Source organism: Arachis ipaensis, chromosome B10, assembly GCF_000816755.2.
Source record: "Arachis ipaensis cultivar K30076 chromosome B10, Araip1.1, whole genome shotgun sequence".
In the NCBI taxonomy this organism is placed as follows: Eukaryota; Viridiplantae; Streptophyta; class Magnoliopsida; order Fabales; family Fabaceae; genus Arachis; species Arachis ipaensis.
The window spans coordinates 4,581,180-4,593,441 of record NC_029794.2 but is presented as its reverse complement, the minus strand read 5'-3'; the positions used below and the strand labels follow the sequence as shown (position 1 = coordinate 4,593,441).

The 12,262-nt window shown below is 36.7% G+C and overlaps 4 protein-coding genes and 1 non-coding gene across 12 annotated transcripts in view; 4 read left to right on the top strand and 1 right to left on the bottom strand.

Annotated features, from left to right (window-relative positions):
* The window catches only part of LOC107622194 (allantoinase), a gene marked incomplete in the record, with an annotated part of 5,726 nt that extends 3,722 nt beyond the window's left edge, over nt 1-2,004 (top strand). The window contains 5 exon segments of the mRNA XM_016324077.1: nt 152-307; nt 392-502; nt 895-1,005; nt 1,347-1,445; nt 1,581-2,004. Coding sequence (XP_016179563.1) covers nt 152-307; nt 392-502; nt 895-1,005; nt 1,347-1,445; nt 1,581-1,709 — 606 coding nt within the window.
* On the top strand, nt 2,953-7,428 carry LOC107622193 (putative nuclear RNA export factor SDE5). Of its 7 annotated transcripts, none has more exons than XM_021114822.1 (13): nt 2,953-3,060; nt 3,585-4,158; nt 4,250-4,275; nt 4,404-4,469; nt 4,626-4,700; nt 5,124-5,197; nt 5,384-5,643; nt 5,983-6,062; nt 6,197-6,253; nt 6,520-6,587; nt 6,718-6,821; nt 6,906-6,976; nt 7,099-7,428. In XM_021114822.1, exons 2-13 carry the CDS (start codon nt 3,603-3,605, stop codon nt 7,213-7,215), a joined length of 1,554 nt encoding a protein of 517 aa, XP_020970481.1. In that variant the 5' UTR covers nt 2,953-3,060; nt 3,585-3,602; the 3' UTR covers nt 7,216-7,428. The 7 variants fall into 7 exon arrangements, with proteins under 7 accessions (XP_020970481.1, XP_020970477.1, XP_020970476.1 ...); XM_021114818.1 differs by having other exon boundaries at nt 2,991-3,109; nt 5,384-5,631; XM_021114817.1 differs by having other exon boundaries at nt 2,991-3,109.
* On the top strand, nt 7,832-9,184 carry LOC107622197 (stress-related protein). The gene is made up of 3 exons (XM_016324083.2): nt 7,832-8,137; nt 8,220-8,465; nt 8,593-9,184. The coding sequence occupies exons 1-3, from the start codon at nt 8,117-8,119 to the stop codon at nt 8,962-8,964; spliced, it is 639 nt and encodes a 212-aa protein (XP_016179569.1). The 5' UTR covers nt 7,832-8,116; the 3' UTR covers nt 8,965-9,184.
* On the bottom strand, nt 9,152-11,861 carry LOC107622195 (pentatricopeptide repeat-containing protein At4g21705, mitochondrial). Of its 2 annotated transcripts, none has more exons than XM_016324078.2 (2): nt 11,531-11,861; nt 9,152-11,037 (listed from the first exon to the last, which is right to left on the bottom strand). In XM_016324078.2, exons 1-2 carry the CDS (start codon nt 11,774-11,776, stop codon nt 9,799-9,801), a joined length of 1,485 nt encoding a protein of 494 aa, XP_016179564.1. In that variant the 5' UTR covers nt 11,777-11,861; the 3' UTR covers nt 9,152-9,798. The 2 variants fall into 2 exon arrangements, with proteins under 2 accessions (XP_016179564.1, XP_016179566.1); XM_016324080.2 differs by having other exon boundaries at nt 11,253-11,841.
* TRNAV-UAC lies at nt 11,929-12,001 on the top strand. Its single transcript has one exon. It is a non-coding gene; the product is annotated as a tRNA-Val (tRNA).

The window sequence follows — 12,262 nt, the reverse complement described above, 5'->3', positions numbered from 1 at the left end:
GATTAAGGTATTATATCATATGTTCCTTTTTAACATTTAAAATATTGTCTTCTTTTGAATTTTTTTGTCATTACTCTGCTTTTCCTATTTCAAAAACTTTAGCAAACTTTTCCCTTCATGAGAGTGCTATTCATGCATTTATATTTTACAGGAAGCAAAACGTCGAGGTGACAGCATAAGTGTTGAGACATGCTCCCATTACTTAGCTTTTTCATCTGAAGAGATACCGGATGGAGATACTCGTTTTAAGTGTTCCCCACCCATTCGAGATGCACACAACAGAGAGAAACTGCGGGAGGCTGTACTGGTATGCTTGTACACCACAGTACCAAGTATTGTCTTTAATCATCTTCAAACACTTCAGTTTTACAAGTTTTATTCTTCATTTCAGGAAGGGCACATTGATTTTTTGACTTCTGATCATTCACCTACTGTGCCAGAACTCAAGCTTCTTGAGGAGGGTGACTTCTTGAGGGCTTGGGGTGGCATTTCAGGTTTGCAGGTTAGATGAGTTAAAATGTGTTCTCATTGCAATACAATAAAACGTTAGAAGTCTACAAACAGATAGATGAATGCACACAATTGTTTAACCATGGTAATATTAAAAAAGAATATCTGGGGGAGTTTGATGGCATTTTGTCATTTTGTTTAATCATGGCAATAGTAAATAAGAATAAATATATAGGAATGCTTATTTATTGAAATAACAAATGGTGTAACTCATGACTACCAGGTGCAGTTTTACTAGTCCTAAGGGCCATTTTGGTGGAATTAACCAAGATTTTAATCAGAAAGTCTGTTAGTTCCTTTTTCAGTTGAAGCCGATGTCTTGCAAATATGTAACTAATACTACTGGCCTATAGACTGAATGATTTTATACTGGGATACCTGTAGTTTGATCTTCCAGTGACATGGTCATATGGAAAGAAATATGGATTGACTCTGGAGCAATTATCGTTATTGTGGAGCAAGAAACCCGCAGCATTTGCAGGAATAGAATCAAAGGTGAGGTGATTGGAATTTCCTTCTGCGCTCAGTTTGGTATTGCAAAATTAGAAGTTTTTTGTTTTGGGGTGAATACTCTGTAAAAGAAAACCAGTTGTGATCTATCGATACTTCAAAGGAAAATAAATAAATAAAGCATTCTGATTGTGATCTATCAGAACTATTCTCTTGAAGTGAGTGATTAGATTAGAGCACATGACAGATTGTCTAAGCGTCTAAGAGAAGTTCTGTTTGGCATCTTACTGGAAAACCTTTGTTTGCATATGATGTTGTCAAGCCAATCTGTATCTATGCAAATAAATGCAAGTTCAAATCTGACTTTTGTTCCATTGATGTTTTAGGGAACCATTGCAGTTGGATACCATGCAGACATTGTAGTGTGGCAACCAGAGGTGGAGTTTGATGTGAACGAAAATTATCCCATTTTCCTTAAACATCCTGTACGTCACAGTTTTTTTGCCAACTTCACCTAATAGGATAAGACTTTGTTGTTTTTGTTTTATATTTACATAAAATATGTTATACTAACTATGCTGCTTTTGTGACTCCCTTGTGCTTTAATCTTTGATATATAGAGCCTCTCTGCTTATATGGGAACACGGTTATCCGGAAAAGTTTTGGACACTTTTGTTAGAGGAAACCTTGTATTTAAGGAGGGGAAGCATGCTTCTGCAGCCTGCGGTGTTCCAATTCTAGCCAAATGAATTGGTTCAAAGTTTGGTTAATGTAATTTATCCTGCATGATCCTAATCCATGCTATAGAGGGGTTCCAAAGATGCTATGCTATTTGGCTTGTGTCATAAATAAGAGATAACATTCTCCTTCTCCAAGCTATAGATTAAGATTAGTGTTGTAGTTTATATTATTGCTGTATGCATGTTTGAACACTAAAATTTCTCAAAACCTTTCTTGTTAGAACATTTCGAAGTTTAGTTTTCTGTAATCTTCCACATAATTTTAGTAATAATAATTCAATAGCACTTGTAAAGTTGAGTTATACTTTTAATTATTTTATCAAATAACTATGTAGTCAATGTTAATAGCTTGTGAGAAATACAAAGTTGTCTTCCAATTCTAGACGTTTTCCCTAGCTTGAACGTTGATTGGAAGAATATAATTTGAATTATTAAATAAAAAGGATAAATTTGATTTATGAATGGAGCCTGAACCATCTAGATGTTTCTTCAAAAAAAAAAAAGGTTTGAAAATTAAAACTGTATGATAAGGTGCTAGAATGCCATAGAATGACAGTGACACACCACTAATTTATTCAAGAAAACTTTTTGAAATTTTTTAATGGTAGGGTCAACAGTCCAAGTACTACAATTAGGTGAACCAATTTTGCTTACATAATAATAGTAGGAGGATAAGACATTGGAAGAAAGACCCAGAACACTCTTATCAGTTGCACACATAGTAGTCCATACTCTGCACTTTATTTGATATGAAAAATATATATATTATTATACAGATTACAATATTAAACATATAATTCCCCTTTAAAAAGAAAAATCATAACCAAAACCAAAACAATAGTAACACCATTTGGATTCAACTCTGCAGAGTCTGCAAGGGAATAGTATAGAAAACTGTGCACTGTGACACAACATCATAGAATTGATAAAAAAAATAATGATAATTAATAAATTTATAAGGTGAATATTATGATGCCTTTAAGATTGTGCCTAACTTACTAAAAAATGTAAATAGATAATATTTAATAAATTTTAAATATTTTATTTTTTACTTTTAAAAGTAAATTAGACAATTTAAACATAGTAAAAAGCACCATAAAATTCACCGGTCAACAATACAAAAAGTAACCCGAAGTCAACAACTTGCAAAGGAAGCAGCCTTCATTGTGTGGCGCCAAGAGTGCTTTTTGCGTCCCACTTTTTCTATTTTTTTTTTTCAATAAATAAAATAATAAATATTTATTTCTTGCTCACTCAAAAATGTTGATGATTATAATTATTGTTTTTTTAAGTGCATAAATAAATAATAAAATAGAAAAGAAGAGTGTTCCCTCTTCACTCTCAACTCCTCCCATCACAGGTATTCTCCTTCCTTCGCTTCTCAAGCCAATTGTTGTTTTCGGGATATGGTGTTGTGAATCCGCCTTCATTCTCTTCCCCCATTTGCGTAAAAGATTTCATTTTGATTGAGATTGTGTACTTTGTGTGTTTGATTGCAATGTTAGCTACCTGCATTTTTTATCCCTAAATTTAAGTTCACGTATCCGTTATGCTTTTCTTCAATGAAGTTGTTTTCGTGAATTCGGAATCTGATTCTGATTCTCAGTTGCTATCCCGATATTGATATATGGTGAGAGGGAATATATATCTTCATGTTTGGTACTGTGAGTGCTTAGTGTGCTTTGATCGTTCCCATTTCTGAAGGCAAGGTCCTGTTAGCTTTATTTTCTGTGTTCTTAGTTAGGTATGCTCATATATGCAGACGCATCCTCCCTCTAACCCTAATTCATGCATAATTTTGGGATTTCATAGTTGTATCCTTGTTGCATTGATTTGAAAAGTGATTACTTTTTAATTTGTATTTTACATCATTTTCTCTTACAGTGTTTCAATCAAATTGTTATGGAAGTCCCCGCCCAGAATATAGTCACATGTGATGAAGAAAAAGCATTAAAGTGCTTGCTTGATGCCTTTGGCTCTGTATTTTCGCTTGAGGAAATAGCTTCTGCCTATTGCAAGGCAAGCCGGAATGCAGACTTGGCAGGAGAAATGTTGTATGAGATGAAGGGGACCTCTTCATCCTCTTCAAGCCATTCATCTAATGCAGATGCCAGGGTTGAAGAGACTTCAGGAACGTCTGATGGATATTCTGTTGAAAACTCCTCCCACGAAAGAAAAAACTTAAGGGCGAAAGCTCGCTCAGTCTCAGTAGGTACTGTTTCAGGCACTATTGGCAGGGATTATGTTAGGCCAGTGCCATCTGCAAATGGGTCTCATGGTGCGACTAAGCCAGTAAAAATGGATGTAAAGGAGATGCCCCTGACTGGAATCTGCCGTGAAAAAGCAAGGCCAAATGTTTCAAAGCATAATCAGCTTCAACAGGACATGGAAGATTTCTTATTTAAAATGCTTGGAAATGGCTTTCAGCTTGACAGAGATATGATACGGGGAGTTCTTGGTATATAACTCTGTAGTGTATTATTGTTACTAGCATTATCTCTTTTGTTTGTACTAACAGCTGACTCCATATTTTATTGCGAAAAATGCAGAATCTTGTGGTTATGATATGCAGAAGGTATGTGAAGGTTGGCTTATGCTAATATCTTGATGGCTATTTACTATTTGATATAACATACCGAGTATTAAATATGCTTCAGTGATATTGTTGATGTTTCTTACTTTCTTCCCCACTCTCTGGCTCAGACCAGAATCCACAACATTAGTTTTCCACTTTTTTACTTTCATTCAGTTTACAACCTCCTAAATCTGGCAAGGATACGTTTCACTAATTTATCTTTTATTGCACAGACTACTCCTAGCTTCATTTTATCAAATGTCATTTCTCGTTTTTACCATGTCATTGGGGTATATTTAGAAATACCACTTGCATTCTTAATCTAACAAGTACACTTTAAATTCATCCAGAGCATGTATAGACTTCTAGATCCATCCAATGTGACTTTTGACAGGACAGCTGTTGTTGGTGATTCAGCTTCGAGGGTAAGTATGAATGCCAAGATAGTTTATTTTGGAAGCTCCAATAATTGTATCTTTAACATTATAATGTGTTTTTATTATTATTTTTTTTTGTCATGTGTTCAAGGTTTTAGAATTAAGAGGGGGGCCACGTCCAAAAAAAAAAAAAAAGAATTAAGACTTTAAGAGGGGGAAGTTTTAGGCAAGGGAGAATATTAACTCCTGGTGATAGTAGTTTGCCATCTGTCAGCCTTTATCTTAGGCTTTGTCTAGTTATATATGTGAATGATTCTATAACAAATTGTTTGAGAAGCACATAATGTGTGAAAAGGAATCCAGTCACAATATATTTCTCTCATCTTTTGTGCAGCAAGTTACATATTGATGTCTGAATTTAAATTCTAATTGTTATATATATTGATTGATATGTGATATTGGTATTGGCAGTTTACAGATGTGAAACCAAAATCTGAATTATCTTCATCTGAAAGTAAGTCTCATAATCTAAATCATCTCAGAAGGTATGTTTCCCCCTTTTGGTTTGTTATGATCTACTTCTTCTGTGATCATCATAAATGATATTAAGTACAAAATTTGTAATTGTGTAGTATGTTCTGCTTTAACTGGCCTTATGCTCCAATGGCATGATCTACTCATCTCCATGCTAGATATTGTCCTAACTCTTAGTTATATTCTTTGTCACACAGCGATAGAACTGTAGCTTCAAACAAAGGAGTGGAATCACATCAAAAGCAGAAACATAAAGATGAACTTCAGAAGGAAATCTTGTTTGCTCTTTTTAAAGGTTATCAGCGATGTGAGGAGGCTCCTAAAAAAACTGTAAAGGATGTGAATAATAGTTCACGATATAAACATGTTGTATTTGAACCTCCGGAAGACACAATGGAAGAATATAAGATTGATATGGACTTCTCACTACGAGATGCTACAAATGGTACTTATCCAGATCTGTTTCTCAGATTTGTCTTCCTTTTGTCATTCTGGAAAATTTGGTTCTTGATTATTCTTTTGTTAAACATGCTTAGCAAGATTCTTTGACTTTTGTACTGTTTCTGAGTGTTGATTATTGCCTAGCAAAGCTGGTTGACTTAATATGTGCTCTGCTATATGGAACTCGTGTGCTTACATTCCTATAGGCTAAATCTACTTGTCATTTATTTTTTGTTATATTATTGTTAGTTATGTGGCCTGGATCCTACATCATTTCTCTTTCTAAAGCTGAGTTTTACTTTGTACTGGAAATAAGAATAATGATGATGATGATGATGTACTTTCTTTATAACAGATGTGGAGGATGAAGATTACCAGTGTGTGCGTAGAGCAGTGAAGGAGTACCGGGCCACAATGAATGAATATTATAAAGCTGTATGTTGTATTCTTTTTCTTCCCAGCTTATTCCGTTTCTCCCACCTTAGATCATCGATAGTGCTAGGCAGAGTAACTTACTAACATGTTTTAGGTCTATGTTCTGTACACTTATGCATCATTTGTCACTTCAGGCTGTTGATGCATTTGCAAATGGGGATAAATTCAAAGCTGAAAAACTTATAGATCAGGTACGATTTGTTATCGAACTAGGTTTTCCATAACCGAAAAGTTGCATTATGACATGAATAGCTTTGACTATGACTCCCAAATTTCCAGTGCATTAGTCTTCTGGTTTTCGTGTACTATTACTATTACATGCAGCCTCTTCTAATTTTAATTAATTTTGCCTTACAATTTCTTGTCATATTGCATTCAGTTCGTTTACAGAAATACACTGCTTGAGTTTGTAGCATTGCCCTTACTATTTCAGTGGTGTATGCTATGGTATTGACAGGGAAATTTTTTTCTCAAGAAGGCTCGTGAAGCTGATGAAGAATCTAGCAGAATGATTGTTGAACCCAAGTGATTATCTTCTGCTCTGAAGTTCTCATTGACCGGGCATAATTTCTTCTTCTACTTGGTTATAGGGGGATTAGCATGGAAAAGTTGTATGATTAGTGACGTAGTGTTTTGTGCATTGTTTTATTCGTAGGACCTCAGAAGCACAAGAAATGTTGCTCGACTTGCACGACCATGGTTCAAGGGAGGCTATACGTCTACTGAAGTGTCATCTTTCTTCTCTTGCTGGCATTCCGTGTGAGTCTTATTGATATGATCCCTTTCCAGTTTTCTACCAATTTACTATGTTATTCTAATATTCACTTATTATATTACCATCAGCATTTGAGTATCTCAAGGTTATCATTGATGCAAGTAATCAAGAAAATACCAAAGGGTCTCGCAGGCGGGCGGTAAGATCAATTGATTTCTTGAAGCATGATTTTAAAGTACTAGTGCATGGGAGACTTTATTGATGCCTTATTCTTGAGACATGAAGTGATTTGTGACATGATGATCTTCTGATTTTGGACAGATATTAAAACTATTAGAACAGGAAGCTATAAAGTGGATTGAAGGAGAAACAGCTGGTACAATATTGATCCGCTTGGATAGCATTGATCGGAAAAAACTCAGTTTTCTCAAAACATAGGGAATAGCAAAGACTTGGATTTTGATCTATAGGTCTGTCTCTGATTTGTTAACAAATCATCCTCCATTGATTATTGTTGAAATTTGGATTCAAGTGAGTCTTTTGGTGGTTTTGGCCCCCATGTAGCTTTCACCAAATCTTTGTTGTAACATCTTTTTTGGAAATGTATGTGCCTCGATGTAATAGATTTTCTTTATTATTTTTGGTTTTTTACGATACCTCTCTGCCTAACAGGCTCCTAAAAGGTCAAAGACTAATCTGTCGTGAAAAGTATAATGCAAATGTTAATACTTAGAAGAATGAAATATCAAGGTTTTTAAGTTAGAAATATTATGGTGGGTATATAATTTGTATGATGGGCGGATTTTAATAAACGACCCATCCACCTTCCAAATATGATTTCATTGAGAGTTAAGATAACCTACTAATCTAGTATAACCAAAAACAAAGACTGCCGCATAATGGCAGAACTTTTGCATAAGAATGTGTAGCTCAACTTTCAAATGGATGGTTATGGTAAATTTGTTAAAATTAAGCAGGACAAATACTGTGACATGTAAGTGAAAAGGAGGTCAAACTCGAAGAAATAGGGATGGTATTAAGATTTAAGAAGAATAGCGTTATGCGGCAAAATCAGATTAGAAAATAGAAAATTGTGTGTTCATGAGAAATAGCGTTTACTTGCAGCCACAGGTTTTGTCTAAAAAGAACACAAACTTATCGGTGAAGAAAAAGCAGGTTTTGCCTACTAACGCGCTTTGATCATCGTTTTCTGACCGTAACCGCTTCCCTCTGCCCCATATAAATTCCCAATTTCCCTTCTCAATTCTTACCTCACACCAACCAAACACCGTTTGATTCTCCAAACTTTCTTATTCCCAAATCCTTCATCACCGCACTCATGGACACCCAAGCTCCCAAGGTAAGGTTTCGTTCCTCTTCTAGGGTTCCAAAATCTCCCCTATAATCTCTCAATTATTCAATTTGATCCGAAAATTTTGCAGGTCGAGAATGAGAAAGCTGTTGTTGAAGCTCAACAACAAGAGCTCAAGTACCTTGAATTCGTGCAATTCGCCACGATTCAAGCTGTGATGCGCGCCGCGATCCTCTATTCCTACGCCAAGGAACGCTCCGGCCCCCTCAAATCCGGCGTTGAGACCGTCGAGGAGGCCGTCAAGACTGTCGTCGCTCCCGTCTACGACAAATTCCACCTCGTCCCTACCGAGTTCCTCCACTACGTAGACCGCAAGGTAATGAAGATCCCAGAAATGGAAGCGGTTATTTAATCACTCATTCTGTTACTGTATTCTGATATTTAGGTTAGGTTAAAATTCAATTCAATTTCAATAATTAATTGATTGATTTTAACTTTTATAGGTTGAGGAGTCCGTAGCTGAGATCGATCGCCACGTTCCAACCAACGTCAAGGTGGCCTCAAACCAGGCCTGCTCTGTCGTCTCCAGTGTCCGCCGCACGGGTGTGGTGGACGCTGCCTCAGGATTCGCCAAGTCGGTGTACGACAAATATGAGCCAAAGGCGGAGGAGTGCGCCGTGTCGGCATGGCGCAAGCTGAAGCAGCTGCCATTGTTCCCTATTGTTGCCGGCGCCGTGCTTCCCAAGGCGGCATACTACACTGCCAAGTACAACGAGGCGGTGACCGTCTCCGCCAAGAAGGGTTACAAGGTGTCTGCTTACCTTCCTTTGGTGCCCACCGAGAAGATCGTGAGGGTGTTCGGCGAGTCGAACTGATGAGATTTGGCAGTGTAGACGACTAGTGCAAATTCTGTTAAGTTCGTTGTTTGTTTCTGTAAAGCAAATTCTGTGTCGTCTACATGTTTTAATGTTTTGTTTGGTCTTTTTTCTCTTTTTAGAATCGTGTAAAAAAAGAAGAAAGGTGGTGCTTTTGGTGTGGAGTCACTATCTTTAATAGTTAATATACCTGATTCTTTGATGGTAAAATTTTTACATTCATATTCCAATGGCATCACTAGTTTTGGCGAGGAAAAAGAAAGCAAGGGTTGGTTACTATCAAAAGATCACGTTAGTTTCGATTACTTGCCTATGTAATAGACAAAAGTTACCTTGTAGAGAAAAATAATGAATTGTTTGGATAGACGAAATCACGAAACATTGGTAAACAATTATATAACATCTAAGAACAAAAGAACAAAAGTTGTTTACCTTATCTGCCATACTGCACCATATGTAAAAAAAACATGCAAGTGAAAGAATGATACAACAAACCTATTTCACTAGTGACAATGATAAATTCTTTTCCGCTTGACATGGCTTTATCTGCTAAGTATATTCATTAAACAGAGTAGGAACTGGACTTAAGAAGTTATCGTCAATCGCGGGCATTTCAACTGCATCTGGCAAAACTGAATGTGGAGACCATGGGATTAAGAACTAATAGTGCTTGGACAGTTGCACCTCGGTTTTAAGCAAATAAATGTAATATTACGTTTTGAATCAATTCTACTGTAAATCTGTAATGTATATAGACCTCAATCATTTAGAAACTGAATGCTGATATGAACGATGATACAACCAAAGAATAATAATATGACTTGAAAGTCTAAACTACAGCTTCCTCATTTGAACAATTTCCCTAGTTTCTTCGTTTTCATCAATGTTGTCTTTTTTCATGCGGTCCAAAAGTTCATCCACTTCTTTACCCTCTCTAATGTAAGTCTTGATTAGGGCATGGTACATTTGTCTATTTACTGGGACAACATTTATTAATGAACTCACTAAATTTTCTGCGTCTGTGACAGTTCCATTGTCACCAATCCATCTCAATACACCAGAGATCACCTTGGGGTTTGGCTTCCATCCTTTCTTGTCAACATACAAAGACAGACCTGTTTTAAGGCACCTCAAAGCTTTCCCCATCTCACCCGTATGCAGGTATCCACCTGCCACCACAGTCCAACTGTTCGGAGTCGTCACCTTTCCGGTGTTCTGTAAATCTTCCAGCATGGCTTCAGCTTTCTCATACAAACCCTTCTCTGCGTACCCAATGATTATAGTGTTTGGGACTGAAAAATCGTAACAGTTGCCAGAGGATTCCCATTCCTTCAGTATTTTCTCTGCTTCGTCCAGCTCACCGAGCTTCACCAGAGATTCTAACATGGTTGTAAAATCCCTGTTTAAGCATCTTTTGCAAGAACTTTTCTCCAACTCCCATACTCTTAGGACCTCATTCTTGTTGCCCAGTTGTGCATAAAGAGAGATGAGATGATTGTAACCAATACCATCTTTGTTATCTAGCCTCTCCTCTGATTTCCTTAAAGCATCAACTGCCTTACCCACGAACCCTGCTTTTATATAGAAATTAGCCACAACAGAATAAGTGTTCCACTCCATCAAAATTTGCGGTTGACTCTCCATCTCTTTCAATATTCTCTCCATTTCAGTGACATCAGACCTCACGCCATAAGAATTTATACATATTCTGTAGCTGAAGTTGTCAGGTAAAATCCCGTTTTCTTTCATCTCAGTTAACACATCGGGGACCTTCTCATGCTGTCCAATATTTGTATACAAACACATAATATCGTTGTAGGTTAGAGGCGTCGAAGCGAACCCCAGCTTCTTCATTTTCTGGAAATGGGAGAGAGCCTTCTCAATTTGGCGCTGGCGAACATAGCAATTCAAGAGAGCACCATATGTCTTATCAATTTTATCTTGGTCCTTCAAGCTGTCAAAATAGCATTCAGCAGACTGAAATCCATGAACCTTGCCAACCAAATCCAAATGCACTGCATGTTCAACTGGAGAAAATATGCACACACCATTCTTATTCATCCACTCAGATACCTGCAACCATTGAGCATCAAAAACTTAAGACACACATACAATGAAACAATTGAGTATTTCAACTTTCTAAGAGCCCAAACAGTCCTCACATCACAACTTATAGCAAACAAAGCTTCTCAGTCTGACATACATATTATTCTGAATCAGCTTCAAATCATATTTTAACAAATATAGCAGTTGATAATTCACAACTTATCCAATAATAACTATCTTACTTTGAAGCTTAAGAATCACCATTTCCGAACTGATAGCCTCAGCCAATCACATTGTTTCTTCACCTAATTGTGGATTATTTCAACTGAACTAATTTGTTTTAAAATCATAATTATCCTGATCTAAGACACGATCAACCAAAATCATTCCATGCATCACACATTCCATCACCAAAGGCTTCAACTTTGTTTTATTTCCAATTTCCCCTTTCCATAAAAGCTTGAACCCTAAATTTAGAACAAGGAGACAATTTAAAAAGGGCACATTTTTTGGGGGGAACCTCGAGTGCCTGGGCGAACCTCCTGCGCTTGCGAAGGTCGCGAACGATGCGCTGAAGCTCTCCAACTCGAACCTTGTTACCCTTGTAGACCCAATCGTCGAGCTCAGGTTCCATGCTTGTGGTAGGGTTTCCAAGTGGGCTAATCTTGGAGTAAAGGCTTAGCTTCTTCGTCCTGCTCGTGTAGTATGATCTGCTTCTCGTGTTCGCAATTTGCGCCACCACTCTGCTAACAAGCTTCAACGCCATGACTAGACTTTTTTCTTTTTCCCACTGGGATGGGTGAACAATAAACTGTAAGAGTGAAAACGAAGACGACGACACTGCAACTCTCAAAAATTAAATTATGTAAAAGAAAAAATTTATAAATTAAAAACGTTGGGAAGGAAAATCATCATCTGGTTGCTGTGGTGTAGTGGTTATCACGTCAGTCTTACACACTGAAGGTCTCCAGTTCGATCCTGGGCAGCAACATTTTTACTTTTTTTTTCCTCGGTATTCTCTGGTTCCATTATGTGACTAAACATACAACTACAACTACATATAGATATTTAAAGAGAGAATATATATAATTTGTAGGCATTAGTTATGCACGAGTTAATTGTGCATCAAATAATCAAAATCTTAGTTTCATTATTTTAGTGCCAGGTAATGATAAGTTATAAGTAGATAATAGATAATTAATAACACACGTTACGGCTCAACGGACATGATTCATCTGCTTTTCTAATGTTT

Coding starts and splice junctions, on each gene's coding strand:
- LOC107622193 (XM_021114817.1), top strand. Junction 6,588..6,717: donor AGAATGATTGTTGAACCCAA/GTGATTATCTTC, acceptor TTTTATTCGTAG/GACCTCAGAAGCACAAGAAA. Junction 6,822..6,905: donor TTCTCTTGCTGGCATTCCGT/GTGAGTCTTATT, acceptor TATTACCATCAG/CATTTGAGTATCTCAAGGTT.
- LOC107622195 (XM_016324078.2), bottom strand. CDS start 11,776: ATGGCGTTGAAGCTTGTTAGCAGAGTGGTGGCGCAAATTGCGAACACG. Junction 11,038..11,530: donor GGTTCGCCCAGGCACTCGAG/GTTCCCCCCAAA, acceptor CAATGGTTGCAG/GTATCTGAGTGGATGAATAA.
- LOC107622197 (XM_016324083.2), top strand. CDS start 8,117: ATGGACACCCAAGCTCCCAAG. Junction 8,138..8,219: donor TGGACACCCAAGCTCCCAAG/GTAAGGTTTCGT, acceptor AAAATTTTGCAG/GTCGAGAATGAGAAAGCTGT. Junction 8,466..8,592: donor TCCACTACGTAGACCGCAAG/GTAATGAAGATC, acceptor TAACTTTTATAG/GTTGAGGAGTCCGTAGCTGA.